Source organism: Cicer arietinum, chromosome 7 (assembly GCF_000331145.2).
Source record: "Cicer arietinum cultivar CDC Frontier isolate Library 1 chromosome 7, Cicar.CDCFrontier_v2.0, whole genome shotgun sequence".
NCBI classification, from domain to species: domain Eukaryota; kingdom Viridiplantae; phylum Streptophyta; class Magnoliopsida; order Fabales; family Fabaceae; genus Cicer; species Cicer arietinum.
This window is the reverse complement of record NC_021166.2, coordinates 62,025,226-62,051,828: the sequence shown is the minus strand read 5'-3', so window position 1 is coordinate 62,051,828 and position 26,603 is coordinate 62,025,226. Positions and strand designations below refer to the sequence as shown.

Sequence of the window (26,603 nt, the reverse complement as noted above, 5' to 3'; positions counted from 1 at the left end):
TGATGCATTTTAAAAATATATTAATAATATTATTAATTTATACTTTAAAAATTTTAAAAAAGAAATTAAAATTGATTTTTTTATGTAAAGACAAAAACTAAAAAAAAAATCACAATTTTATAAAAATTAAAATCCTTGTTTAACTTTAAAAAGTAATAAGAAGTTGTCTGATCAATTTATAAGTTTACGCTATCTATCTATAAATTTAAATCTAATAATTCAAAATAAAATAAAATTTGAATCTAGAATAAATTCAATATAACCTTTGGTCCTTTACATGTATGTCAAGAAGTTTTTTATATTAAATATCTTTATGTGACTCAAAAATCTGAAAAAAAATCTTAAAATTTGAATTCAGTTTGATTTTAATTGACCATTTTTTATCACCATGATGTTGTTTATATAAAAAAAATTTAAGTTGTTTTGAATTATCTTGAAAAAACATCTCAAATTTTTAATTTAAAAAATTAAAAAAATAGTAATAATTAAGAACTAATCATTATATATATCACATTATATTTTTTATTAGACTCATACACCTAAAAACTGTAGAGAAATGAGAAATTCTATATTCAAATTCAATTCTTGCATATTATATGACATCTCACATTATTTTCTATCATACACAAAATTGAAACAAAAATATACACTAGTAATAATAATAATAATTTTTTTTAATATGTAAGATAAAATCCATAAATAAAAATATTAGGAAACAATTTCTCTCCCCTTCTTCAACTTGCATTTTCTTAACAAAAAGAAAAAAAAGAAAAAGAAAAAGGAATTTTGTTATATCCAAAGGAAAAAGAGAAATATCATAAGAGCAACACGATTATGCTACTGCTCTTATCTTCACCATCCTCACTCATGCAATCTTTTCCCTCCTGTAACTCTCTCTCTCTCTCATTCACAATGGATTTCATTAAAAATAATTTAGAAACTTTCATATCTTTTTGTGAACTTTATCGGTTTTCTGTTTAATTTTAGTTTTAAAGTTACTATATTTGTTGATGGGTCTTTGGGATTTTCGTGTTTTGTGAAGTATGATGTTGAGGTTCAAATTCCGATTCTGTTATTATTTATGATATTGTTAGAATTTTGAAAAAAGAGAGTTGAATTTATGATGTTGTTAGAATCTTCAAATTCTGCTACTTGAAAGTAAAATTCAAGATATGTAAGCTAGGTTTTTGAATTGAACTATTTTAAGCTAGCATTGTTGCTGTGAGGTTAATCGTTTAAAAAATTTACAACAAATTAGAGAATTCAAGTTGTTGCAGACAAGGATGTCAAACTCTTAAGTTAACTCTTAAACTCTAGTGGTTTACGATTCTATAGGTCGTAAACTCTCTTTTTGGTAAACTCTTACGAATTCAAGTAAGAGTTTACTAAAATAGATAAACTCGATTTTATTAGTGAGTTAACGAGTTTACAATTCTACATTAGTTTGACTTTAAAATGTAAAATTTTGGTCAACATTGTTCCATATATATGGTTTAGTTATTTGTGTTGCGATATATATTAGTTTTAAAATGGAAACTTACGCCGATGCAGGTACTTGTTAATGAGAAACATTTTTTTTTGGCAGTAAAATTACTTTGTGCTGTACAAGGACAAGGACCTATATTTGCTTCAAAGGAACAATCAACAAATGGATGCACTAATCAGAAACCAAAGGATTACATGTTAGAGTGATATTCTTTTTTTGAATCATTGAATGAATTATCATTTCATTTAGTATCCTCATGAGTTGATTTTGTTTGTATGAATAGATTGCAGGATAGCTCCATATTACATCCTGAGAAAGCATTAAGGAGGAAACTTGTGATTTCTGTTTTAGTATCAGCTGGTGTTTTACCAACTTTATCTTCTTATGCAAAGACAAAAAATATAAATCCTTATAATGAAAAGCGTGTGTTACAACAAAATAGACAGATACAGAAACAAAACAATGCACCAGATGACTTCCCAAATTTTATTAGAGAAGGTAATAAATCAATGTTTTTCCATTTTTCTTTAAAGATTTACTGGTGTGACTTAGCTATATGCTTTCCATGCTGTAATGTCTCGTCTTACATCAGATTTTCTTACATGATTATGTTACTTTCAGTGTTCAATAAGAAAAATGCTACCACTTTTTTACCATGTGATGTCTATTATAAGCGTCACAGTTGTGTTATTCTATTGCAATTTCGCGCGAAAAAGTTTGGAGCTTAGTGTGGTATTTTTTTGTTGTCAAACTTTTGGATATGATATTCTGGCTTATGAATATACTTTTCAGGTTTTGAAGTTAAAGTGATAGCACCAGATAACTATGTAACACGTGATTCGGGGCTTATATACCTAGATTTTGAAGTTGGTAAAGGTGATTGTCCAAAGGATGGTCAGCAGGTTTTTCTTTTATTTTCTTTCAAATCGAATACTTCTTTCTTTGTGATTTTATCTTAATTATTTAGGAGAAGCAATTTAGACAATTATTAGGCAGTGAGCGCTAGAATGAGAACTCGAATTGTCTCTATTTAGTATTTTGCAATGTGCTACTTCTCTAAATACATAGAGGCTATTAGAATACAGGTTGGAAGATCAAGAGCTAAAGTGAGTATAGATTAGACAACATTATCTAAATACTATAGTGCAAATCTCACAACTGTGAGGACTGGAATAACTTATAATGGGCAAACTAGTATACTTCTCATTATTTAATTACATATCATGCCTTGCAGGTCACATTTCACTATGTTGGCTATAACGAATCTGGCCGCCGTATTGACAGCACTTATTTGCAGGGTTCTCCTGCCAAAATTCGCATGGGCAACAAGGCATTGGTTCCAGGTAAAAAAAATATAGATTGTTATCAGTTCCCTAGCATATTCTATGACAAAAACCATTCATCAATCATCATATATGCGCTTTAATCTTTCTCCACATTTTCTGATGTAGGATTTGAGGAAGGAATTAGAGACATGAGACCAGGTGGAAAGAGAAGAATCATTATTCCCCCTGATCTTGGTCCCCCGGTACATCTTTATCTTCGCGTTGTAGTTGTGGAGATCACAAAAATCTTTACATTATGGCTTCAATTGCGGTTAAGAATCGCAATTTAAAACTATGTATATATAGGCTTCAACCTTGAGCACATTTTCTTAACAATAACTCATCATTGTTGCCAACAGTTTCCGAGTTACAGGTATTGCTAATAATTTTCTCCTTAGTATAATAGTTGATGTTTTGTATTGTGCAGGTAGGACCTTCAACATTTTTCAGCTCAAAACAATTTGAAGTTTTTGATGTTGAATTATTAAGCATAAAAGACTGTGAAAGAAGAACCATAGGATTTTACTCTGATGTCGTATGCAATTGAGACAAAGGCTACCATGTCTACACCATAGATATTAGCTAGGAACTAAACTATGATCTTACTACATAATAGCATTATTGCATCATTTGATCAATGTAAATGGTCCTACTAATTAGTAGGATAAGGTTTGGTTGTTGTTGTATTACTGATATAAAAGCAGTAACATATTTACTTGCTTTGAGGCTATTATCATTCATCATTTGTCAAGTATTCTTTATTGCTTTGGTTTGTTTATAATAAGTAAACCATGTCAATCATCAAGAAAGGATGGTAGGTATTTTGAACATACTTGAGAATTTTCATAGTAGACTAGAATCCTTTTATCTTCATTCAACTGCATGGTTCAACAACAATAGAGCATTGTATAGCATGGACATGAAACTGTATCACACGGTGTAGAAAGTCAGAAATTGTTTTGTATAAAGTATCACGTGCAGCATTTAAACAATGTTGGTTTGGATTTTCTAAACAGGCAAACTAATTTTGTTTTCCGAATATTTGTTCTATTTTCTATTTAATTTTTTTTTTTTTTTGTGACCAATGTTATCTTTTTTTTAAAAGAGCACTGCTATTTGGAAGAAGACACAAAATTAGGGGTTTGAGGCAATAAGCAATATATATTTATTATTCTTCTCTTTCTTGTCATATAACAATAAGCATTTCCCTTTTTAAAATTTGCTTAATTTTGTTTATTTCAATTTTTTAATAGTTGACTATGATTTGAGTGTCTATGATTTTTTATTTCAGTTCCTTTTTTTATTTTATACGAATTTGAAGTGGAGTTCTATATTTTTTTAATAATGTTCTTCTATTGATATTTCATTATAATATTTCCTAAAAAATATTTTCAAACATTTGAATATTGAAATTTGAAATATGGTTAGACGTTTGAGTAAAACTATAAAACTATTTTTCAATCTTAATGTATACAAATTAAATTACTTTCCTATACTATATATATTTTTTAAGCTAAATAAAATTCGCGGTCACTTAACTTAATTTCAATTAATATTTTAGTTTTTTTTTTTTGATTCGGTCATTTATTTTAATTTTAGGTGACAATTTAATTTTTTATATTTTAAAATGTTAACAATGTTATCTTTTTTTTTTTACAAAAATTCAAAAAGTTCATGAAAATTTTCAAACAAAACCCATAAAATTAATTATCATCTTCAATATAATAAAAGTTTCATCAAATACATAACTTAAATATTTAAATAAACTCATATTTTCATTTTTTATTTGATAAATTTGATGTTGTTGGAGATAAAAATATGAGTTTATTTTAATATTCGAGTTATGTTTTTGATGAAATTTGTATTATATTGAAGATAATTATTAATTTTATAGGTTTTGTTTGAAAATTTGATGAATTTTTTTTGAATTTTTGTAAAAAAGAACGATAACATTGTTAACATTTAAAACATAAAAGATCAAATTGTCATTTAAAATTAAAATAAAGGATCAAATCGAAAAGAAAAAAAAGATAAAATACTAAAACTGAAATTAAATTAAGGAACCGCAGACGTTAATTAACCTATTTTTTTCCGACAATATACTTGTATTATTTTATTTATTTTTAATTTGTTGTATAGTAATATACTGACATTGTCAAAGAAAAAAGGTACAATAAATTAACTTATTATCATCTCAAATTTGTATAGTATTTTTTCACTTTGTAATAATAACACATAGACTAGTTTGATTATGATTTGGTTTTTTATTTTCTAAATAATGATTTTTTAAATTGTTGTAAAAAATTGTTTGTAAAATAATCATTATCTATATTTTAAGTTTTTAATTTTAGAAACTATAAAAAAGTAAGAATCATTTTCTTAATTTATAATGTACGATAAATACTAAATTAATTTTCAAATAAAGTGTCTATTTTTTTCAATGACATTAAACACAATAAATTGTTTAACAAATTGGTACAATTACTATGTTGGTCTTTTATCATAATATCCAATTTCTGATGTAAAAAAACTCCAATGTCAAATTTCAACTTTTGTATAGGCATGAATAGAAGAAGCACATTATTTAGAAAGAAAGAAAAAAAGCACATTATTGCTTAATTTTTTTTTTTTTTGACAACTCAAATTATTGCATAATTTACATTAAAAGTGCAAAGGTACCATTACAATCTATTGTTGTGAAGAAATATATCAAAATTTGGTGTAGTAAAAATAATAAATCTTGTGTGAAGGCAATATAAGTGATATTAGTTTTAGTTTTAATTTTACTTTATGAAATTTTGTTGTTTTGAAGGTCTCCTAATGAGCTTAAATAACTGGTTTTTGATGATATTTATAGAGTATGCATGTTTAGGAATTTGAGTTGAATTCTTTAATTTTCTTTTGATTCTTTTTTGGGCTTTTAACCCTCCTTTACGACCATTTGGCTTTTTAATTTTGACTAAGACCATTACGTTAACATGCTTGATTTTTGGTAGGAATAACTCGACATTAAAAGCTAAATCCCGTTCGAGGTAATTTTTATTTTCTTTTCGAAATTCTTAAAAATTAAAATCAAATTTTTTGTTTGAGTTTTTAATTTCATTTTTTAATTTTCATTTATAAATTTCAATTCTTAGTTGAATTTGAATTTTGATTTTATTTAAATTAAATTACTACAGTCTCATCATATTCACATGTACAAATAATTATAAAAAAATTCAAATATTAAAAAGTTATAAAATTACCGTGTCCCATCATAATTCAAATATTTAAATATAGTAGTTTTAAAATAGCATTTGAAGTGTTAGTTGTAAAAGATGACTATTGTAGTAGTGATCAGTTATTGAAGATTGTTGCATCGATAATAAAAGATCGTCAATAATGAAGGTGGTGGTCGGAGCATGATCAATGGTAATTGTAGTGGTGGATAATGGTAAGAGATGATGGTCGCAAGTGTTAGAGATATTGGCGACGGCGGTCAGAGATGAGCCGTCGATAGTGGTAGTAGTGGTCAAATATGATGGTGGCGGTTGTTAGAGATGGGTGACCGGTAGAGTTGGTGGTGATGATGTAGGTGATCGATGGTGGTGGCGGTGGTTGGATATGGGTGGTCGGTAGGGGTGGGAATAGGTCAGGCCAGGTTTTGAAAGGTCTGAGTCTTATTTATTTTTTAGGCATAAGTCTAACCTACGACCTATCATAGGTGTTTTTTTTTCTGGCATGACCTAATCTTTTTAAAAGTCTAGCCTGACTTGGAACAAACATCCTTTAAACTCTAAAAAATAATTTTTTGCGTCAAATAATATATATTTTTTATTCTGAAACAAACACACTCATTATTACCTTTTAAACAAATATGGAATGACCATTGAGTGATTGACTAATTGAAGGCTACCGAATATGGAACAACTGCTGAATATGGAATGCTCACTGAGTGATTGTCTAATTGGTAGAATTTAAAATAGGAAATAATATTATTAATATAATAATAATAATAATAATAATAATAAATAATATTAATAAATAATAAAATATATATAGCCGGTCTGTCAGGCCTAATAGGCTTTTTTATAAGTCTGAGTCTGACCTATTTAAATAAATAGACTTTAAAAACAACTCGAACCTACCCTTTTTACTAAATAGACCATGTCAGTGATTAGATATAATGGTTAGAGGTGGATGGTCGATGGTAGCAATGTCAAAGATGGAGGTGGCAGTTGTTAGAGGTAGATGATTGATGACAGTCAAAAGTGAGGACTATGACGGTAGTGATAGTCGAAGACGGTGGTCGATAATAATAGTCAAATGTGACGATTAAAGGTGGTGGTAGATAGTTGTTGAAGTGGTGATGAGATCTCTCGATATTGACCTTAATTCTAAAACAAAAATAAAAATTATTAAAAAATAACTTTAAATATTACTTGAATTCATTATAAAAATAAAACCATGACATGATATAATATACTTTGGTAAAATATTAAACATATTAATTCGATTTGACTCTCTTGTGAAAAGAAAAAAATTTGACTGGAGAGGTGATTGTGAATTTGAATATTTATTCACATCAGAGAAAAAAAATTGAATAGTTTATAATGTATTCATCTAAAATTATAAAAAATAAACCATTTATTATTTAATAATAACAATAATGTTTAAGAAAACCGGTAAGTGAAAACGTGTCGTTCGAAACTGAAAGGGTGGAAACTGTTACATTTTTTGAATGAATCATTCTTCATATATATTTTCTTCTTCTTCTTCTTCTTCTTCTTCTTCTTCGTTTTGATTCTCTCTTCACTCTTCACTATTCATTCTTCCTTCAATACATTCGGAACTCGCACTCGGAGTTTTACTCTTTACGTTTCCGAGTTTAACGTACACCCATTGTTTCTTCAATTCCTTTAAGCTTCTTTATAAGTTCTTGCTTCATATTCTCCTTTTTGGGTAAGATTTTTTATTTATTTTTTGAATTTGTGTTTTTATTTTTCTGATTATAAGTAGAGGAAACTGAGATTTTGGTAATGTTTGCAGTGTTTTTATTTTGTTTGTTTGGACATTGATGCACCTGAATTCGATGATATTTATAAATAATTGATGTTTGTTAATGAACTTGTGTTTAACTACATGGAAAAAAGGGACAATTTTTTGAGTTTGAGTTTATCAATTTTTGGAATTGTTGATCACGTAATTGTTGACAGTGTTGTTGATGTCATTAAGCCAAAAATCCGGCGCCATTGCGGCCTATGGCCCTCATTTAACAACACTGATTTTTGATTACATGATTATATGATGTTTTACTGATATCTTATGTATCAAGAGTTGCATTGTGTTGTGGCTTCTGAAACACCGACTTCTGATTGATGGTGTGTCTCAGTGTCCTATATGTGGCAGTGTCAGACACCGACAAATTGATTACATTTATTTAGTTTTATTTTTTCAAATGTGTCAGTGTCGTGTCTGGTGTAGATCTGTGCTTTATGGGTTGTGGCTATGGTTATCGTGTTCAACAAATTATTTGGTACAATAGTATGCATATTGGTCATGACTCATGAGTGACCAGACAACCCCTCAAGATGTTAATGTTGTTTACAATGGTTCGTGATGAAGAGTGTAGTAGTTTTAGTTATGTATTTTCCTTGATAATAGTAAAATAATGTAATAAGTTGAAGCTTTGCAATTTGTTCTTTACTCTTGTTCTTTGGTAAGCTTGTGATTCATATGTTTTTAATGATGATATTGTGGTTTTTGCATGATCTCTGAGCACTGAAGGTTGCTTGACTTTTGAAAATGTGGCCGGACTTGGAGCTAGAGAGTGAATGGGAAAATATAAATGACCCTGCATTTTCGGGCGAAAAGGTACTTGAGCAGGTGCAAAACGGTGGGGGTGATGTTTATGGCAGGGATAGGATCACGATTGAACAAACTTCTCTGTGCAATGGAAATAATGATGAAGTAGTTAATATCACCGAGTGTAAAAATTCTGGCAAAGCTTTGGAAGAGAAAGATTCCCTCGACGATGTCACTGAGAGTTCCAGCTCCTTTGGCGATACGGGATCAGGCTCAGAGAATGCTGTAGCTGCTTCCTTCTGTGATCTAGAAGTTGAATCGAAAATGTTTGCTGACAGTGCATCTTCATCAATGTGTGATGATTGGCATGAAGAATTATTTCGACCAAGGTATGGAGTTTTTCCATGCATCTATTCTTCTTTCCATGTTTATGAGAAGCATGAATGCATAATGAAAGAAAAAATAAGTAGTTGATACTAAATCCTTCTATATGTACATAGAAGCCAATGATGGGTTCAATTTACAATGTCTTTGTTTTGAATTTCAATACTTCATATGTTTTAAAATTTCCTCTATTAACTATTCAGAAAGAGAAGGACAACAGATCATTGGAGGAGGTTCATAAGACCTACTATGTGGCGCTGTAAATGGCTTGAGTTGCAAATGAAACTACTTGAGTCTCAAGCACACAAATATTATAAAGAGCTTGAGGCACTCAATTATACAAAGCAGGTTGATTATGCACACTTAACATTAGACAGCTCTGACATCAAATCAGTACCTATTTCGGGTCGGATGCACAAAACTAAAATTATGAAGAGGAAAAACAGAAAAAGAGTTGAAGAGAATTGTGATTTAGCATCATACATGTCTAACCACACTTTATTCTCCTATTATGGTATTCCATTTCTGTATTTATTTTTGCGTTTAATATTTTTTGTCTTTCCTTTAAAAAATTTCTCTCACACTTTTGCCATTTTCCAGAGAAAGCAGATTGTAATGTTGATTTGAGAGATTGTCATGCAGCTGCCATAGGTTAGTAGCAGATATGTATGTGATGCTGTTTAATGAAACAAGTACAAAAAATCAGATACACAATTTTCCTCTGGATTTTCATGTCTCAAGTATATGACCAATGTTGTTAAATAGCGGCTATAAAAGCACTATAGCATTATAATATAGTAAAATTTGAACAAATTGTTAATGTTCGTGATATACTATTTAGTACAAAATATTGTCAAATAGCGGCTATAAAACTGTTGTATAGCAGAATTTGAGCAAAGCACTGTAGCATTATAACATAGTGAAATTTGAACAAATTGTTAATGTTCGTGATATGCTATTTAGTACAAAATATTGTAAAATAGCGGCTATAAAACTGTTGTATAGCAGATTAATTTGTTTACATGAGAGGTCTTGATTTCTGATTCTTCATCGTGTTTTAATGACTTCAGGTGGTGACAGTGGAAATGCGGTGGAGTTCAAGTTAAATGATTTAGGGTCTTCTATAGATATCGATGATAATGATAAATCCTGGTATGAGATCATTCAAGAGATTGAAGCTACACAGACTCGAGTTCAAAAATTGAAAAATAGATATGACATGATGATTAAGGAAAATCAAGGAAGGTTTTGTTTTGCAAACCAATCGAGCATACCTGGGCCATCTGATGGACTTTGTCATTCTGATATAAAACCTGCTCCTTTTTCCGGTAACAAAAACACATTTTCAGTTAGTTTAAACTCATTTCTTATCTATCTGAGTTTCTAATTGGAGATTTACTTATTGCTGGAAATGCATCATCAGGTGATGCAGGGATTATTCCCCTTATTAAATCCGCTGATAGTCCCAAACTTGACGATCCATTGGATGATGTAAGCTTACTATACCAAAGCTTTCTATATAATTTTAAGTTTTATAGTTGTGAACAGGTTAAGTTTGTATGCTTGATATTTGGTATACCTATTAGTTTTCCACTTCATGCATTGTGCTTGTGGTTTCTGCAATTGCCAGTACCATTTAATTTGGTCTGTTAAGTCATCCCTGAAGGAAGTTGTTTAAAATATTAAGATGCCACCTTTTATCCAGCTTATTGTTCTGATTTTTTGTCTATATTTTTAATAATGCTTGGTGGATGAAACTTGTAAGGATAGTTGAGGATGGAACATGGTTTAGTGAGCTTGTGTAAAGTAAAAATTTAGATCAAATTGTTACCCATTACCGAACACTTTGAAAAGAATTTACAGAAGCTTTTTATGCTTAACCTAGTGAGATATATGTTATTGAGCCACTTGCATTTGTCTACGCCCCAGATGTCCATTCTAGTCGTTTGAAGGTGTTTTGAGATATCACGTTAGCTAGAGATATAGCCAAACTATCCCTTATAAGGTTTGGGTAAGCTTCAACATTTAAGCTATTTTTTTGAGTTAAGTTACGCCTATCCAAATTCTAAGATGATATCCCAATAACAAAGATCTCAAGTGACTAAATAACATATCTATCTCTTAGAATTTGAGTTTAGGCTAATTCAATCCCTAAATAACATATCTATCTCTTAGAATTTGAGTTTAGGCTAATTCAATCCCTCAATGTTGGCTTGTAAGGTGAAAAATGCGTTTCACTAAATAACTACTATTTAGGCCAAATCTTTATCCACCGTGGAACTCTCAACATCATATATGGTTCAATCACAGTTTTAGGATAGACTTTTATCACTATTATTAGGATACTATCTTAGAAATTTTCAATAGGTTTTAACTCAATCCTAAAAGCTATCACAAGGGGTGAGAAATGATCAAGCCTTAGGACTAATTTGACCATATCTCTATGTAAGATCTCAACTCCCCAAAGTTCAGGATCGAACATCTGGAGTGTTGAAAAATGTAGGTGGCCCAATAACAACTTCCTTTCATGACTAGGATTGGACATCTAGATAGCGAATAAATGTAGGTGGCACGATTCCAGAAGTGTAATTCATTGACAGATATTCAGTCATAGATAATTCTGTATTATATTTTGGTATCCAATATATACTAGTCTTAAAACATTGAGATGCTTAACACAATTTCTTTCCAAATGAATATCCATGATGGTACTGTTGTTGTGATATATTTTTGTTGTATATAATTTACAAGCATACATTGTGAATTTGTATTGGCCTGTATATGCATGACCAAGGATGAGGATCTATCAAAATATCAGGTAGCCAAGGAAGAATTGCAAGAATTAGAAAATGCTGGATATGAACTTGTAAAGAAAACCAAGGAGATTGCAGAGAATAAAGCGATTTCCGAGATTCAAGTTTCAGAACCTTACTCCACTGAGAATGCTGTGCATAATGTCAACATGCCTTCTACATCTAAGTCAAATATCTCTAGGAACAAAAGGAAAGGAAAGAAGAAATCTAGTTCAAAGAGGTCAAGGATATTTGGTTAAAGTGAATCTGATTAGAATTTTGTTCAAAACAGCTTAAGGAACTGATAATTCTGCTAACAATTTTGAAACTTCTTCTGTGGGAATGTGTAAATGCTTGTTTATTAACATCATGTACAATGTGTAAATACTGGTTTATGTTCAATGCTCTAATTCAGTTGTACATGATGTTAATATATGGTAGCATGTTCACATCGAATACTATTTCTTGTTGCAATGATTACGCTATACCTTTTTTTTCCTTTGACATGTTTCCAAATAATGGTTTTGCTCATTCAAATTTTATTTGCATATTTTTAAATATTGATTTATGAGCACCAATACTTCTGACAAAGGCGTGTACTAATGTCTGCCATATGCGTGTCCGACGCCAACACGACACCAACACCTTGATTATATTCAATTAGTTCATTTTCTCAAATTAATATCAGTGTCAACGTGTCAGTGTCGTGTCCGGTGTGTGTTAGTATCCGTGTTTCATAGTTTACGCATGTGCATTGCTCTAGTCTCACAATTATTTGTATTGGAAATGACAAGAATGGCATGAAACATTAAACTTAATATTGCATAATTAATCACAAGCAATTGGAAATTATATTGCTTCTCATACATTAAGAGGGAAATCTAAGTAGGATGCAACTTCTTGAATGCCATTCTTTTGGTGACCTTAACAGCAATGAGAGCCAAAATTGTAGCTGTTGGTACAAAGATAACATCAGGAATGGCTTTCATAACACTTAGCTGAGGCACAGATTGTCCTGTTCTCTTAGCTATCATAGCTGCTGGAGGTGCCACTATTCCAGTAATCATCATAGCATCATCTACTTTGCTAAGATTGACATTCTTCATCATGAAGTCACTGAAAATCTTATTCTTATTTTTTTCATTGGTTTCATTCCATAGTTTAAAAAAGTCCTGTTTGTTGCAAACATGTCAAATTAAGAAGGGATACATACATGAAGATTAAATAAAAAATATACAAAATAAGGGATTAGTTAATTAATTGACCTCAATTTCCTTGTTTGATGGTACATCATAATGCTTACCAGGCAAGGCCATATTGATAGTGCTATGAAAAAAAATAATTGTTAGAAACAATCAGCAAAACTTATATCAAATGGTGGTACTTGGAAATTTATTTATTAAATTTGTTGCATATATTTAAGGGTATCAATTTAGCGATAAGAGTTTTACTTTTTAATTTTAAGAAATGGAATTCGAATTTCTATAAAGACATTTATAAAATTGCCATTAATTATTGATAATTTCTCCCTTCCCCAATTTTGTTTATATTTTAAAAAATAAGGCAATTCAATTATACTTTTCATAATAAATTTAGTAAAAATAATATTTCATGATAAATGATAAAAATAACATTTCATGATAAATGATAATCATGTAAAAAGTGGTAAAGGGATATGGATGACAAAAAGGTACGTGTTTTTAGGTATTGAACTTTGCTAATTAACTTATTGAATATTATTGTCTTCATTCTTAATTTTGAGAGTAAAAAAATGGGATGTTTTCTCTATTTCAAATATCAATGAACATAGTAAGAATAAGGAAGGAAATTAATTGAAATTAATTTTACAGTTAATTAAATTAATCCTTAATTTTCCATGACAGTATTTTAGATGGATCTTTTAAAAATAATTTTTCTTGAAAATTTATTTTCATGAACTAGATAAAAATAAATTGTTTCCCTATTTTGTCCTTTTCTTTTGACAAGTACAATTATTAAAATTTCCATTAAAATCAAATGGCATACTTACATGAAGATATCAAGAACGGCAGTGTGAAAAGCATCAAAGCTTTTGATTTCTTTCTTCATAAATTGATCATAGAGTGCTCCTGATACTAGTGTTAAAGTTTGGGATGCTATTCCTTCACCTAAGATATGACACATTATAGTGCAAATCAAATTAATCCATCAATTTAAGAAAAAATAAATATTATTATTATAATAAACAAACAAATTAAAACAAAACTTAGCAATAAAATAATAGTGCAATTAAAGGTAGAAAATAAAAAGAATGTGAGACCTGTTCCACCCATGTAACTCATGACCATCCCCATGATGTTTATGTATTTGTGAACGATTGACCACAAAAGATTGTACCAACTATCATAAAACCAATGTTTATATTTGTATATTTCAACATTAAATGTGGGCCTAGGAAGTGAGTATATCTGTTTCTTTGGTGAAAGTAAGGTATTCTTGTTCAAGATTTAAGTTATATTTCTTTTTTTATGTTAGATTCTTGGCTTGGAACCTGATTGTGTGGCTAAAATATTCCATATAAAATATAAGCTTCAACTTCTGTATTGTTTTTTTTCTATAAAGTTCTTGATCTTTTCAGATCTTAACATCCAAATTTTATCATATCAAACAAAATTTTATATGATTTTTTACTTTTTATTGATGTTCATTTTATAAATCAAATAATAAATCATTCAGTTTTTTTGTAGTATAGAAATTTTAAAAAAAATGCACCAGCCGGGAATCGAACCCGGGTCTGTACCGTGGCAGGGTACTATTCTACCACTAGACCACTGGTGCTTGTTTTATAAATAATAAGAAACGTTTCATATTTGTTGACATCCAATAATTGATTATTCCGACAACTAATTATTTATATTCATCACGTTATTTCTATCCTTCCATCACTTTAGATTGATCAGCACCCTTTGGATCCTACTTTTTAGTATCTTAAAATTACTTTGGTCGGGGCAACATAAAAAAGAAAACACAAATTATTATTTTATTAAAAAATAACTATTTGTTAGTTTTTGTATTTTTCATCGTTCCATTAAAAAAAACTTTATTTTTTATAAGTATTATATTAATTTTTTACATTTTATTATACAAAAATATTTAATATTTATTATTTTGAATAATAAAAATTTAGAAAAAATTTAATTTAATTTTGCTGATATGTTTTATAAATAATTTGAGTATTACTTTTAAAAACAAAATATATTTGTACATGTCAAATTGTCGAATATACGGTAAAAATTCTCATTAAATTGAGTAGGGTCATGATTTTTGTAGTCAACTACCGTCAATGCAACACTAATAATTCATTTGTTTCACAACATTGTTTTGTCTAAAAATTATGGAAAACAAAAAACTTGCAGAGAGATATATGTACAAGTTACATAAGCAAAATTACATATGCAATCACTCGTGTTTATCTCATTTTTGTATTTATGATAATAAAAATATATAAATAATTGATAAAAATATTTAGTAAAATCATTATTCTCCTTAATTTATTTATTATATCTTTTTAATTTATTTAAAACCATCAAATAATTGAATTATTGTAGAACAAATTAGTAATTAGAAGTGTTGTAGAGTTCATATAACTGAAAAGCCAGAACAATGTTATATTCTATTTAAAAAAAAACTGGCTTTAGATGACTCTAAAATGATAAGTGGTTATAATAATAAGGGTTTTTGCTAAAGTTATGAAAATAGTAATAATTTATTTATAATGATTTTTTTTATTATCGTTAATTTATAAGGAAACAATAAAATTACATTTTCTTTTTTGTTTATTTTCTTCAAGCTTTTCAGAAGTACTTTAAAAAATTAAAATGGCCAATTTCATCACTCTACAGCCATTGTATTCCAGTTCCAATTGGTTGTTGACATAATAAGTATTAGCATCTTGTCAAACTTCAAAACAAAAATATCAAAAATCATTTTCATTATATTCATTTGGTATTTGTTTCAAAGCTGAAATTATTTCATATAAATATTAGGATTAGAACTTGATTTGAAGTGGTTTAAAGAAAGATAATTTTATTTTTATAATAGAAAATAGATCAAATATGGAGTTCATGAAGCTTTTCTTAGTTGCATTAGCCCCACTTTTGAACATTTTTATCATTGCTGCTCTTGGTGCAATCCTTGCACTTCAAAGCATTGGTATACTGCGAAAGAATGCCAAGAAGCACCTCAATATTGTAAGTTTTCATTGCTTTCTTATATTGTTTAACTGAGTAATATATTATTTTGGCTAAATTACATTCGTGGTCTCTTAACTTAATTTCAGGTAACGTTTTAGTCATTTATTTTTTTTTTCCGACTTAGTCCTTTATTTTAATTTTAAGTGACAATTTGATATTTTATGTTTTAAAATTTCAACAATGATATCCTTTTTTATACAAAAATTCAAAAAAAAATTCAATCAAAACTCATAAAATTAATTATATTCTTCAATATAATACAAATTTCATCAAATTCGTAATGCAAATCTTCAAATAAACTCATATTTTCATACTTTATTTGATATTTTTAGGAATAAAGGACTAAATCGGGAAAAAAAATAAAGGACTAAAACGTTGCCTGAAATTAAGTTAAGGGACCACATATGTAATTTAGCCTATTATTTTAAACAGATAATCAATAAAAAAATGTCTATTGATAAAATATAGACTTAATTGCAGTTTTTGTTCTCTTATTTTAGCTGAATCGTGAAAGTAGTCCCCCCTTTTGATTCTCCCCAGTTTTGGTCCCCCAAATAGAATTTTAGTCCAAAACTTGATGAAATTTCATCTTTTTTGTATTTATTTAAGTCACATCATGGCTCAAGATCTCATTTGTAACAATTATACCTGAAATCTATGATCATAAATAATTTAATATGGCTTTAAAAAAATGAAATTTTATCAAGTTTTGGACCAAAATTTTGTTTGAGGACCAAAACTAGAGAAAAACAAAATAGAAGGACTACTTTCGCGATTCAGCTCAAATAAGAGGACCAAAAGTGTAATTAAGCCTAAAATATACTAAAAATACTGTTTTGTTGATGCACTTTCAAACATACTCTTTACAAAGTTAGTACATTATTATTATTTAAAAAATCGACATAGTTTGCAATATTGATAAAAAAAATGGGATGTTTTTTTTTAGAAAAATGATTAAGTTATAAAAGAAAGTGTTCTAAAGTATGTTAAAATGATTGCCTTGTTAATAATTCTCTCTAAATCATTATCATAATTGATTATTTCTCACATATTATAATATTTTTCTTTCAAACTACCTCCTATTTATAAACAAAATAATTTGGATAGAAAATCGATTATAAGAAATTTGGGAAAATATGATTATTTATTTTTATTGCACAGATCGTATATTTTGTCTTCACTCCAGCTCTTCTTTATAGCCTCCTGGCAAACAGTATAACTTTGGGGAGCTTGGTTATGTTGTAAGTTTGTACTATTTACTCATTTTTCAATTTCATGCATTTTTCTTTCCTACTTATTAACATCTTCAATGGAGAGTCTTTAATAGATCTCTTACAAATAAGAAAACAAAGGAATTAATTTAGTTTTTGGTCAAACATAAAGTACATGGACCTATTCTTCATTTGATTAAGTTAATATCATAGTCTTTTATTATTAGATATATTTAGAATTCGAATTTCTTGACTTATCTAGGAATTATTTGTAATTAATTTTGGTGTATTTTCTCTTCTTTTTGTTGGTGAACTCTAAATATATCTTCTTAATGATCATGACATATTTTATAGAATGAATAGTTATTAATATAAATTTTTTTATTGATAACAACCATTGGAGCAAGTCCAGATGGCAATAAAGAGAGCTTAGAAATTAAGGGATGTCGCTTATATAAGCAATCGCACAAATTGGTTGATTAAACATAAAACAATGAATTTGTATTATTTTATGAAGATAAAATAATATAAATATGCGAGGTTATTTATTTATTTATTTACAACGACTAAATGTTAATAATTAATAGGCTTAATTGTATTTTTGGTCCCCTATTTTAGTTGAATCGCGAAAGTAGTCCCCTCATTTTATTTCTCCTCAGTTTTGGTCCCTCAAACATAATTTTAGTCCAAAACTTGATGAAATTTCATTTATTTATTTATTTATTTAAGTCACACTATGCCTCAAGTTATCATTTGCAATAATTGTACATGAAATCTATGATCATGAATGGTGTAGTATGGACAAAAATAAAATAAAATTTCATCAAGTTTTGGATTAAAATTCTGTTTGAGGACCAAAACTGGGGAGAAACAAAACGGGGAGCTACTTTTACGATTCAGCTAAAATAAGATAACCAAAACTGCAATTAAGTCTAATTAATAATATAAATATTGTTAGTTTTTATTAATATTTTTAATATTTTTTTATCACTTTATTTCTTAATTCTTCTACTTCAATCATTAAATCAACTTTATAATGATAAATATGAAATTTTGAAACTCACAAAAAATTAGTTAAACAGTTCATTTAGTTACTCAATAACGAAGATGCTTTTAGCCACATATGCATAAAAATAAATTTTGTATCTTATTATGGATTTTTGTTTTAAAAATAGGGGTTTCATCTATTAGAAAAAGTCTCTCATTTTATTATAATAATTTTAAAAGGACTCATTTCAAAATTTATTTTAAACCTAAATACACATTGGATCAGCATGCAAACATCTATTATTCTATTTAATTTGGAGTTAGATTGTGTCTATGTACGTAGACATGGCAATGATCATAGATTGTGTCTATTGGGTTTGAAATTTAAGCGTCGTTGTCGTTTTTACCCTCATTGGGTTTAGCTTTCCATGCCCCGCATATGCACCAATTGATATATATAAAATAATAAATTTAAAAATGATATTTTTTGTAATTAATATAATAGAATAATAATAATTATTATTATTATTGTACAATAATAAAATTAAAAAAATATTTAAATCATATATATAAAAATAAAAAATGGAAATAATTTTATTAGCTGATCGAGTTCGAAGGCGGATGCGGGGTGAATATTAACTCTCCCAAACTTCTCCTATAGTTTTATTTTCAGAAAAAATTCCCACCTGCATTCAATTAAAGCGATTTCCGCATTGATACGGGTTAAGGTGGGTAGTTGTGAGTGTGTGTTCTATTGTCATCTCTAAGTGCATAAATTTTTCTCCAATAAAAAAATGAGAGTAAAATGAGAAAGAATATAAGGAAAGCAGGAGTTGATTAGAAAGAATAATTTAAAAAAAATATATTTATCATTCAAATTGATATAGTACATTGAAGTTAATACAAATTCAAATCTGCTAAAAATTAAAAAAGATGAATCTGTTAATAATAAACTTGCAGAATTCAAATTAATAGTATATAATGATAAAACGACTACAAATATTTTGATCTAGTCAAAGTAATCGGATTACTATGCCTATGTAGTATTGACAATTAAGTCATTAACTGAATATGTAATTAATCGAACTGATATGCTAATTTACATGAACTACAAACATTGTACAAATGAGAAATAGAAAAAACGTCTCACCAACACAATAGATACACTAGATACACAATGTCGTACACTGTCGCCGATCTCACAAAAAGTAAAGAAAAAAAAAACTAAAATTATATAAGAATCACTTTTTTTAATAAAAAAAAAAAAAAAGATGAAGAAGAAAAAAATTAAGAGAGACGTTATAGAACATAAATGAGATATTGTAGAATGATGTTGAATTTTTTTTTTTTGTGGAAGCCAACTTTAATTGTTTCCATTCATTTATCCATTTAGGTGGTTCTTGCCATTAAACATTCTTCTAAGATATATTATTGGGTCAACTCTTGCATGGTTTCTTAATAAAACAATTAGAGTTCCTCGTCATCTTCATGGCCTTGTGATGGGTTGTTGTGCTGCAGGCAGGTTTATTTACATTTTTTCTTCTTCTTCAATGATTTATTTTTTTAACCAATTCAATTATCTATTAGTAAATATCAATAGATTTGAATAAAAAACAATTAACCACTTTTTTAAGATTATTGTATTTAAGAAATCAGCTTTTTAAATAATCATTTTTAAAAATAATCATAATTCAAAAACATCTAAAACGTAATTATTAGAATGATTTTAGTATTTTGTGATGAATGATCTTCATTACAATAATCAATGTGATAAATATGAAAGAGAGTGTTAAAATTATTGGATATTGTGTTCAATAATTAATTATTTGAATCTCTGTCGTTTATTTATTTATTTATTTTTGTCTTAAAATAAATAAAAAATATTACCATAATTATTTAACTTTTAAGTAATTTAAAAATTTTGTATTTATTTTCACTTTATGGTATTGGTACCCAGGCTTTTCTCATGGATAAAAAAAATTCCTCAAAAAAGAAACTTTTATAATTGCAAACAAATACAAGTGAAATTTTGTTTTATGAACAATCTCTAAAAATTAGTGAATTTTTCATAATACACAAACAAACCATTTCAATATTTGAAGTGTTAGTTCACTAATTAATAAGATATAACATTATAATTTTAAATTATCGAGTTTAAATTTCTTCAAAAATAATTATAAAATGACCATTAACATAATTTTAATAAATAATTTTTTTCCTTTTCTAATTATTTTTAAAGAAAAAAAAACCTGTCCAATATATAACATGTCTATGATAATTTGACAATTGATTAATATATGCAGGAAATATTGGCACTTTGCCTCTGATCATAGTTCCAACTATTTGTATAGAAGGAAGTCATCTTTTTGGAAATGTGGATGTTTGCACTCGTAATGCACTAGCATTTACTTCTCTAACATCTGCAGTATGACACTATTTTTTATGTATGTGTATTATATAGTAGATTTGAGATTTTTTTAATTATTAATTTTTTTTTTATCATTGTGTTTCTTGTTTTGTAGGTAGGACACATTTGTTGTTGGTCTATTGTGTACAACTTTCTTCGCATATATTCACTTAAGCCCAGTGTAGTCAAATTTGATGAATCCACAAAAAATAATGAAATTGGTATTCTAGAAAACATTTCAAAATGTTCCAAAAAAGCATTGAGCTCAATTGAGGAAAAATCACTTCCTAGTGATTGCATTGATCATCTTGAAATAGAATGTAAAGTAGTCGATGGACAAGAAAAGGTTGTTGCATTTTCTAATATATAACACTTTTATGTTAAGATTCTTGTTTTGTAGAAATAATTTACGTAAAGTGTTGAGTAAATTTAAAACTCATAAATGGTATCAAAATGAGTGGGATAAAGTTCTCGTGATTTGGTTCATAGATATTATTATAATCTAGATTGTAGTCTTATTTATATAAAATTTGTAAGATCGTATTTATACACAAATTTAAAATAAAATAAAATAAAACTATATCTATTTGATACCGTTGTTATAATATAAAAGGTTATTGTATTGTAGAAATATATAGTTTCTTAACATATAAGTGTGTAGTGGGAGAAAAGGAAAACGGATTAAATAATGAATTGAATAAAATATGGCTTAATTTAATAGAAATGATGTCTTATATTTTCAAGTGTTTCACAGGTACAAGAAAAGTCAAACATTATGAAACATCTGAAAAATTTTACTGACAGGAACAACTTGAAAGCACTATTTGCACCTGCATTGTGGGGAGTGGTATGTCCGTAATTTTATTATTATTATTATTATTATTATTATTATTATTATTATTATTATTATTATTATTATTATTATTATTATTATTATTATTATTATTATTATTATTATTATTAACTATGAAAAAAAAAAATTAAGAGAGACATTGTTATCTTGATTTAAGAATGTTGATTCATGCAGGTCGTTGGTGTGATAATTGGTATAGTTCCTCAATTAAGAAAAGTTCTAATTGGTGAAAGTGCTCCTCTTCATATGCTTCATACCTCTGTAGCTATGCTGGGGTGACCATTCTCTATCACCTGCTTTGGTTAATATATTATTTCGAAACTTAATTTTGACAACAAATCCAATTACATTTCGAAGAGTTAACACAATTCAAATAACTTATTAATTATGTTAAGCGTATAGTTAATCAATATAATAAAATATCTTAATTCATTAATTATCAATTGAATATAACTAATTGTATATTTGTATTTTATCAATTACAATTTTCAAGTGTTCAAATATTTATGATACATTTTTAACTATTCAATTTATGTTCAAATTTATATGATTTTTAGGTGTTCAAAAATACATGTTATCTATTAACTACAATTTGTTTTTAAATATACATCTAAAAATCATGATTAACGATGTTCAAAATTAAAGTTAATTATAGTCGGTAAATATCTAATGAGTTTGTTGAAACCTTGTTATGTTCATTGACCGGAAACCAAAGACGCCTAATTAAATATGTATTTGAACTGTGTTAAAGTTTTTTCATTATTTTTCAAGGAATTAGTATTTTTTTTTTTTTTGCTTATTTGTAATTTTAACTCACCTATTGTCTCAATTTACGAATTTCATTTCTCTAGTTTAAAATTCGATAATTTTGGTCACAATTATAATTTTTTAAACTAAAAAATAACAATGTGACGTATTTTAAATTACGTCATATAGGATATGGTGACATGAAATGATCTACAATCATAAAATTATAATACAACCCTTTAAAAACTTCCATTTTAACTTCAAAAATTATTCATTTTTGTAATTTAATTAATACATCTAGACAATTCTATATCATAAAAGTATATACCATATTATTTATAATATGTCACATCGTTATTTTTTTAGTTCAAAAATCTTAGAGAGATCAAAATTGTCGGATTTTAAAATAGGATGACTAATTCTAAGAATTTGTGAAAATAGAGAATAAAATTGCAATTAAACCTATTTTGTTTTCTTTGCACTATTTTTTCCATTACCAAAGTTTTATATTTTAGGGTTTTCTTGGTAAGACTTTTAATAAGATAGATGTTGTTTATGGTATTTACTGTTTTACTTTGGATTTTGATCTAGTCCGTCAATTGTTTTTCTAATTTCTCTTTCTTTTTTTTATTTGAATGAGTTTTTAATTTGGTGCAAATGATAAATGATTGTCTTAATGTGTCAATATAGTTAAGATGTCTCTACAATCATGTGATATTTTTGCACTATAATATTTATTGATTAAAATAATTTTTTTTATATTATTTACTTTTACCCTTTTCTTGATGTTTAGGGATGCATGCATTCCAACAATGATCTTAATAGTTGGGGCAAATCTTCTTAAGGGTAATTAATCAATTATTAATAGTGATTTTTTTCCACCCTGTCTTTGATCTCTTGGATTTAAGTTCAATTTAGTTGTTAAATTGAAAATGAATAATGTGATGGAATGATATTTTTTTTTTCAGGTTTAAAGGGAATAGGAAAAATGGTTCCACTTGTTGTTGGCATTATTTTGGTTATGTATGTTGCATTGCCATCAATAGGTATAGGAATTGTGAAAGGTGCAATTCATTTCAACTTGATAAGCTCTGATCCATTATATCATTTTGTTTTACTTCTTCACTATGCTGTTCCTCCAGCTGTATCCGTCAGTAAGTTTTTTTTTATCATACTTCAAAATTATTATTAGTACTTGTTTTCTCATGTATTTTTCAAATTATTTCTATGTATAAAAAAATTAACATATAGTGTGTAATAGTACTAATAACACCTTTAAATGAAACTCAAATACTATGTTAGTAGTTTTGATCATATTGACTTTTTAAAAAATAAATATGAGAATGCATTTATTCATTCATACTAAAATGAATGGAATTGCTTAACATATAAATTACTTTTGTTGGAAAGGTACTTATTTTATGAATGAATGTGTCAGGTACAATGACTCAATTGTTTGGAGTTGGTAAAAGTGAATGCTCTGTTATCATGTTTGCAACCTATGCCTCAGCTCCAATTTTGCTTACACTTTGGTGCACAGTCTTCATGTGGCTTGTACTATAAATAATTAAATATATTCTCTTGCATTTAATTTTTTGTGATTCACTCATGCCTCACTGTTAAGGCACTGTGCCTGGAGAGCCACAAAAAAAAAACAAACTATAGTTTAGCTAAATTAGCACTGAAGTAGAAGAGTTACAATATTTGCACAACATAGAAAGTGTGCATTGTTTTCATAAATACTAAGGATTGCTAATCTCAATATCAATAATACATAATTTATTATTTTTTCAAAATACTCCTAATTGTATTTTATCTCTTTTTTAACAAATAAGTAAACAATAAATTTTATGAAGGGTAAATTTGAAAAACTAATACTCCCTGCAATATAAGTACATTAGCAAATGACACAAATATTAAGTAATACAGTTAATTTTATTAATTATCTTTAAATCATAACTTAATTAGTAAATGATAATATTGTTAAATTGAATGTCTTTTTTGAGTTCGATTTTGAAATCTCGCAGTTGTGTATGAGTTTACGGTAGCATTTATTATTTTTTTCTACAAACCAAAAAAAAATTTGTTGACATTATAAAAATTATAATATACTTTTAAATTTACCTTTCGGTAATGATATGAGAAAGAGAGATTCACCAATAAAAAAAAAAAGAGTAATAAACAGTTGTGAGAGAAGAGGTATCTAGTGAAAGTTTTTAAAGAGATATTAAAGATCAAGCTCAATTGAATTGGAAAATTATAATTACTTCACTAAAATCTGAAGTGTTTAGCATTGATGAAATCAATTTTTCCGTAACGATGAGGACTGATTTGAAGAATATCTTAGAGTTATCTTACAAGTATTGGTTAGTTTTAGCTTTTATTCTTGAAAAAAGAAGTCGTTACAAACCTTTTCGACTTCATTAACTTTACTTTCATTACAACGCGTTATTAGCCATAAAAGCTGCACAGGTTGTTTCGCCGTCTTCTTCAAATTTTCTTATGGGTTATTGGCTAATGGCCTTCGTTTTAATCGTTCTTGTAAAAGGTATTTTCAGAATTCTCAGGAAAATTACGTACCTATTTTGTACCAACGTCTAAACTGATCACCTTAACCAAACATACTCTTTCCAGAATTTTCAGGAATATTACCTACCTATTTTGGATTTTTCTAGTCACACATCGTTAGTATCAAATTCTCTAATGGTGTTTATAACGGCGACAGACCGAGACCAACATAAATGGATCAAGACGATGTGGATGGGCCTTTGCAATGCAGGGCTCAGGAAAGTCCCCGGGCCCAGTCTGCAGAAATGTAGGCCTGGAAACAGGTTAATCTTCTAAGCTGGAGCTTGGTTCACATCTAGGTGTGAGGGCTGAGACATGTGTGGAGCCTGTGCCAGTTCCGCTGGAGAAAATTGGCCAATTGTTACAGTCATTCACATGGTCATCATAATTTGACTTAACAGAACGGGGCTTACGTCTTTGGTCCAACACTTCTTTTTAAAAGATGCCACCAGACTTTTATCCAGCTTATTGTTCTGATTTTTTGTCTATATTTTTAATAATGCTTGGTGGGTGGAACTTGTAAGGATAGTTGTGGATGGAACATGGTTTAGTGAGCTTGTGTAAAGTAAAAATTTAGATCAAATTGTTACCCATTACCGAACACTTTGAAAACAATTTACAGAAGCTTTTTATGCTTAACCTAGTGAGTTTATGCTAATTCAATCCCTCAATGTTGGCTTGTAGGGTAAAAAATGCATTCCACTAAATAACTACTATTTAGGCCAAATCTTTATCCACTGTGGAACTCTCAACATCATATATGGTTCAATTATAGTTTTAGGATAGACTTTTATCACTATTATTAGGATACCATCTTAGAAATTTTCAATAGGTTTTAACTCAATCCTAAAAGTTATCTCGAGGGGTGAGAATAGAATAGATCAAGCCTTACAAGGACTAATTTGACCATATCTCCATGTAAGATCTCAACTCCCCAAAGTTCAGGATAGAACAACTGGAGTGTTGAAAAATGTAGGTGATCCAATAACAACTTCCTTTCACGACTAGGATTGAACATCTAGATAACAAATAAATGCGGGTCGCACAATTACAGAAGTGTAATTCGTTGACAGATATTCGGTCATTGATAATTCTGTATTATATCTTGGTATCCAATACATAGTGGTCTTAAAACATTGAGATGCTTAACACAATTTCTTTCCAAATGAATATCCATGATGGTACTGTTGTTGTGGTATATTTTTGTGGTATATAATTTACAAGCATACATTGTGAATTTGTAACATTGACCTGTTCTTATATGCATGACCAAGGATGAGAATGTTTCACAATATCAGGTAGCCAAGGAAGAATTGCAAGAATTAGAAAATGCTGGATATGAACTTGTAAAGAAAACCAAGGAGATTGCAGAGAATAAAGCGATTTCCGAGGTTCAAGTTTCAGAACCTTATTCCACTGAGAATGCTGTGCATAATGTCAATGTGCCTTCTACATCTAAGTCAAATATCTCTAGGAACAAAAGGAAAGGAAAGAAGAAATCTGGTTCAAAGAGGTCAAGGATATTTGGTTAAAGTGAATCTGATTAGAATTTTGTTCAAAACAGCTTAAGGAACTGATAATTCTGCTAACAATTTTGAAACTTCTTCTGTGGGAATGTGTAAATGCTTGTTTATTAACATCATGTACAATGTGTAAATACTGGTTTATGTTCAATGCTCTAATTCAGTTGTACATGATGTTAATATATGGTAGCATGTTCACATTGAATACTATTTCTTGTTGCAATTATTACGCTATACCTTTTTTTCCTTTGACATGTTTCCAAATAATGGTTTTGCTCATTCAATTTTGTTTTGCATATTTTTA

At 28.2% G+C, this 26,603-nt stretch overlaps 4 protein-coding genes and 1 non-coding gene across 6 annotated transcripts; 3 read left to right on the top strand and 2 right to left on the bottom strand.

Moving 5' to 3' along the window:
- The first annotated feature begins 728 nt into the window (after positions 1-728).
- On the top strand, positions 729-3,562 carry LOC101493728 (peptidyl-prolyl cis-trans isomerase FKBP20-2, chloroplastic). The gene is made up of 7 exons (XM_004515311.4): positions 729-886; positions 1,586-1,682; positions 1,770-1,984; positions 2,279-2,388; positions 2,721-2,829; positions 2,938-3,014; positions 3,239-3,562. Exons 1-7 carry the CDS (start codon positions 835-837, stop codon positions 3,356-3,358), a joined length of 780 nt encoding a protein of 259 aa, XP_004515368.1. The 5' UTR covers positions 729-834; the 3' UTR covers positions 3,359-3,562.
- A 3,950-nt stretch (positions 3,563-7,512) lies between these two features.
- Positions 7,513-12,269, top strand: LOC101493407 (uncharacterized). Of its 2 annotated transcripts, none has more exons than XM_004515310.4 (7): positions 7,513-7,752; positions 8,578-8,984; positions 9,183-9,493; positions 9,580-9,630; positions 10,050-10,307; positions 10,403-10,470; positions 11,798-12,269. In XM_004515310.4, the coding sequence occupies exons 2-7, from the start codon at positions 8,596-8,598 to the stop codon at positions 12,029-12,031; spliced, it is 1,311 nt and encodes a 436-aa protein (XP_004515367.1). In that variant the 5' UTR covers positions 7,513-7,752; positions 8,578-8,595; the 3' UTR covers positions 12,032-12,269. The 2 variants fall into 2 exon arrangements, with proteins under 2 accessions (XP_004515367.1, XP_012567235.1); XM_012711781.3 differs by having other exon boundaries at positions 11,774-12,269.
- Positions 12,270-12,572: 303 nt separating this feature from the next.
- LOC101493080 (uncharacterized) lies at positions 12,573-14,227 on the bottom strand. The gene is made up of 4 exons (XM_004515309.4): positions 14,071-14,227; positions 13,801-13,918; positions 13,037-13,097; positions 12,573-12,943 (listed from the first exon to the last, which is right to left on the bottom strand). Exons 1-4 carry the CDS (start codon positions 14,102-14,104, stop codon positions 12,653-12,655), a joined length of 504 nt encoding a protein of 167 aa, XP_004515366.1. The 5' UTR covers positions 14,105-14,227; the 3' UTR covers positions 12,573-12,652.
- Positions 14,228-14,517: 290 nt separating this feature from the next.
- On the bottom strand, positions 14,518-14,588 carry TRNAG-GCC (transfer RNA glycine (anticodon GCC)). Its single transcript has one exon. It is a non-coding gene; the product is annotated as a tRNA-Gly (tRNA).
- A 1,015-nt stretch (positions 14,589-15,603) lies between these two features.
- Positions 15,604-23,986, top strand: LOC101498835 (protein PIN-LIKES 3-like). Its single transcript, XM_004515322.4, has 10 exons — positions 15,604-16,000; positions 17,165-17,244; positions 19,595-19,719; positions 20,505-20,626; positions 20,724-20,954; positions 21,363-21,455; positions 21,636-21,736; positions 23,002-23,054; positions 23,177-23,362; positions 23,647-23,986. The coding sequence occupies exons 1-10, from the start codon at positions 15,866-15,868 to the stop codon at positions 23,769-23,771; spliced, it is 1,251 nt and encodes a 416-aa protein (XP_004515379.2). The 5' UTR covers positions 15,604-15,865; the 3' UTR covers positions 23,772-23,986.
- Positions 23,987-26,603: the final 2,617 nt, after the last annotated feature.

Bases quoted from the DNA above. Each gene is read 5' to 3' on its own strand.
- LOC101493407 (XM_012711781.3), top strand. From the start codon at position 8,596: ATGTGGCCGGACTTGGAGCTAGAGAGTGAATGGGAAAATATAAATGAC. The intron at 9,494-9,579 runs GTATTCCATTTC...GCCATTTTCCAG, and splicing joins CACTTTATTCTCCTATTATG to AGAAAGCAGATTGTAATGTT. The intron at 10,308-10,402 runs GTAACAAAAACA...ATGCATCATCAG, and splicing joins AAAACCTGCTCCTTTTTCCG to GTGATGCAGGGATTATTCCC.
- LOC101493080 (XM_004515309.4), bottom strand. From the start codon at position 14,104: ATGGGGATGGTCATGAGTTACATGGGTGGAACAG. The intron at 13,098-13,800 runs GTAAGTATGCCA...TTTTTTTCATAG, and splicing joins GCCGTTCTTGATATCTTCAT to CACTATCAATATGGCCTTGC. The intron at 12,944-13,036 runs GTCAATTAATTA...TGCAACAAACAG, and splicing joins CATCAAACAAGGAAATTGAG to GACTTTTTTAAACTATGGAA.
- LOC101498835 (XM_004515322.4), top strand. From the start codon at position 15,866: ATGGAGTTCATGAAGCTTTTCTTAGTTGCATTAGCCCCACTTTTGAAC. The intron at 17,245-19,594 runs GTAAGTTTGTAC...TTATCCATTTAG, and splicing joins TTGGGGAGCTTGGTTATGTT to GTGGTTCTTGCCATTAAACA. The intron at 20,955-21,362 runs GTTGTTGCATTT...AGTGTTTCACAG, and splicing joins TAGTCGATGGACAAGAAAAG to GTACAAGAAAAGTCAAACAT.
- LOC101493728 (XM_004515311.4), top strand. From the start codon at position 835: ATGCTACTGCTCTTATCTTCACCATCCTCACTCATGCAATCTTTTCCC. The intron at 887-1,585 runs GTAACTCTCTCT...TTTTTTTGGCAG, and splicing joins CATGCAATCTTTTCCCTCCT to TAAAATTACTTTGTGCTGTA. The intron at 2,830-2,937 runs GTAAAAAAAATA...TTTCTGATGTAG, and splicing joins CAACAAGGCATTGGTTCCAG to GATTTGAGGAAGGAATTAGA.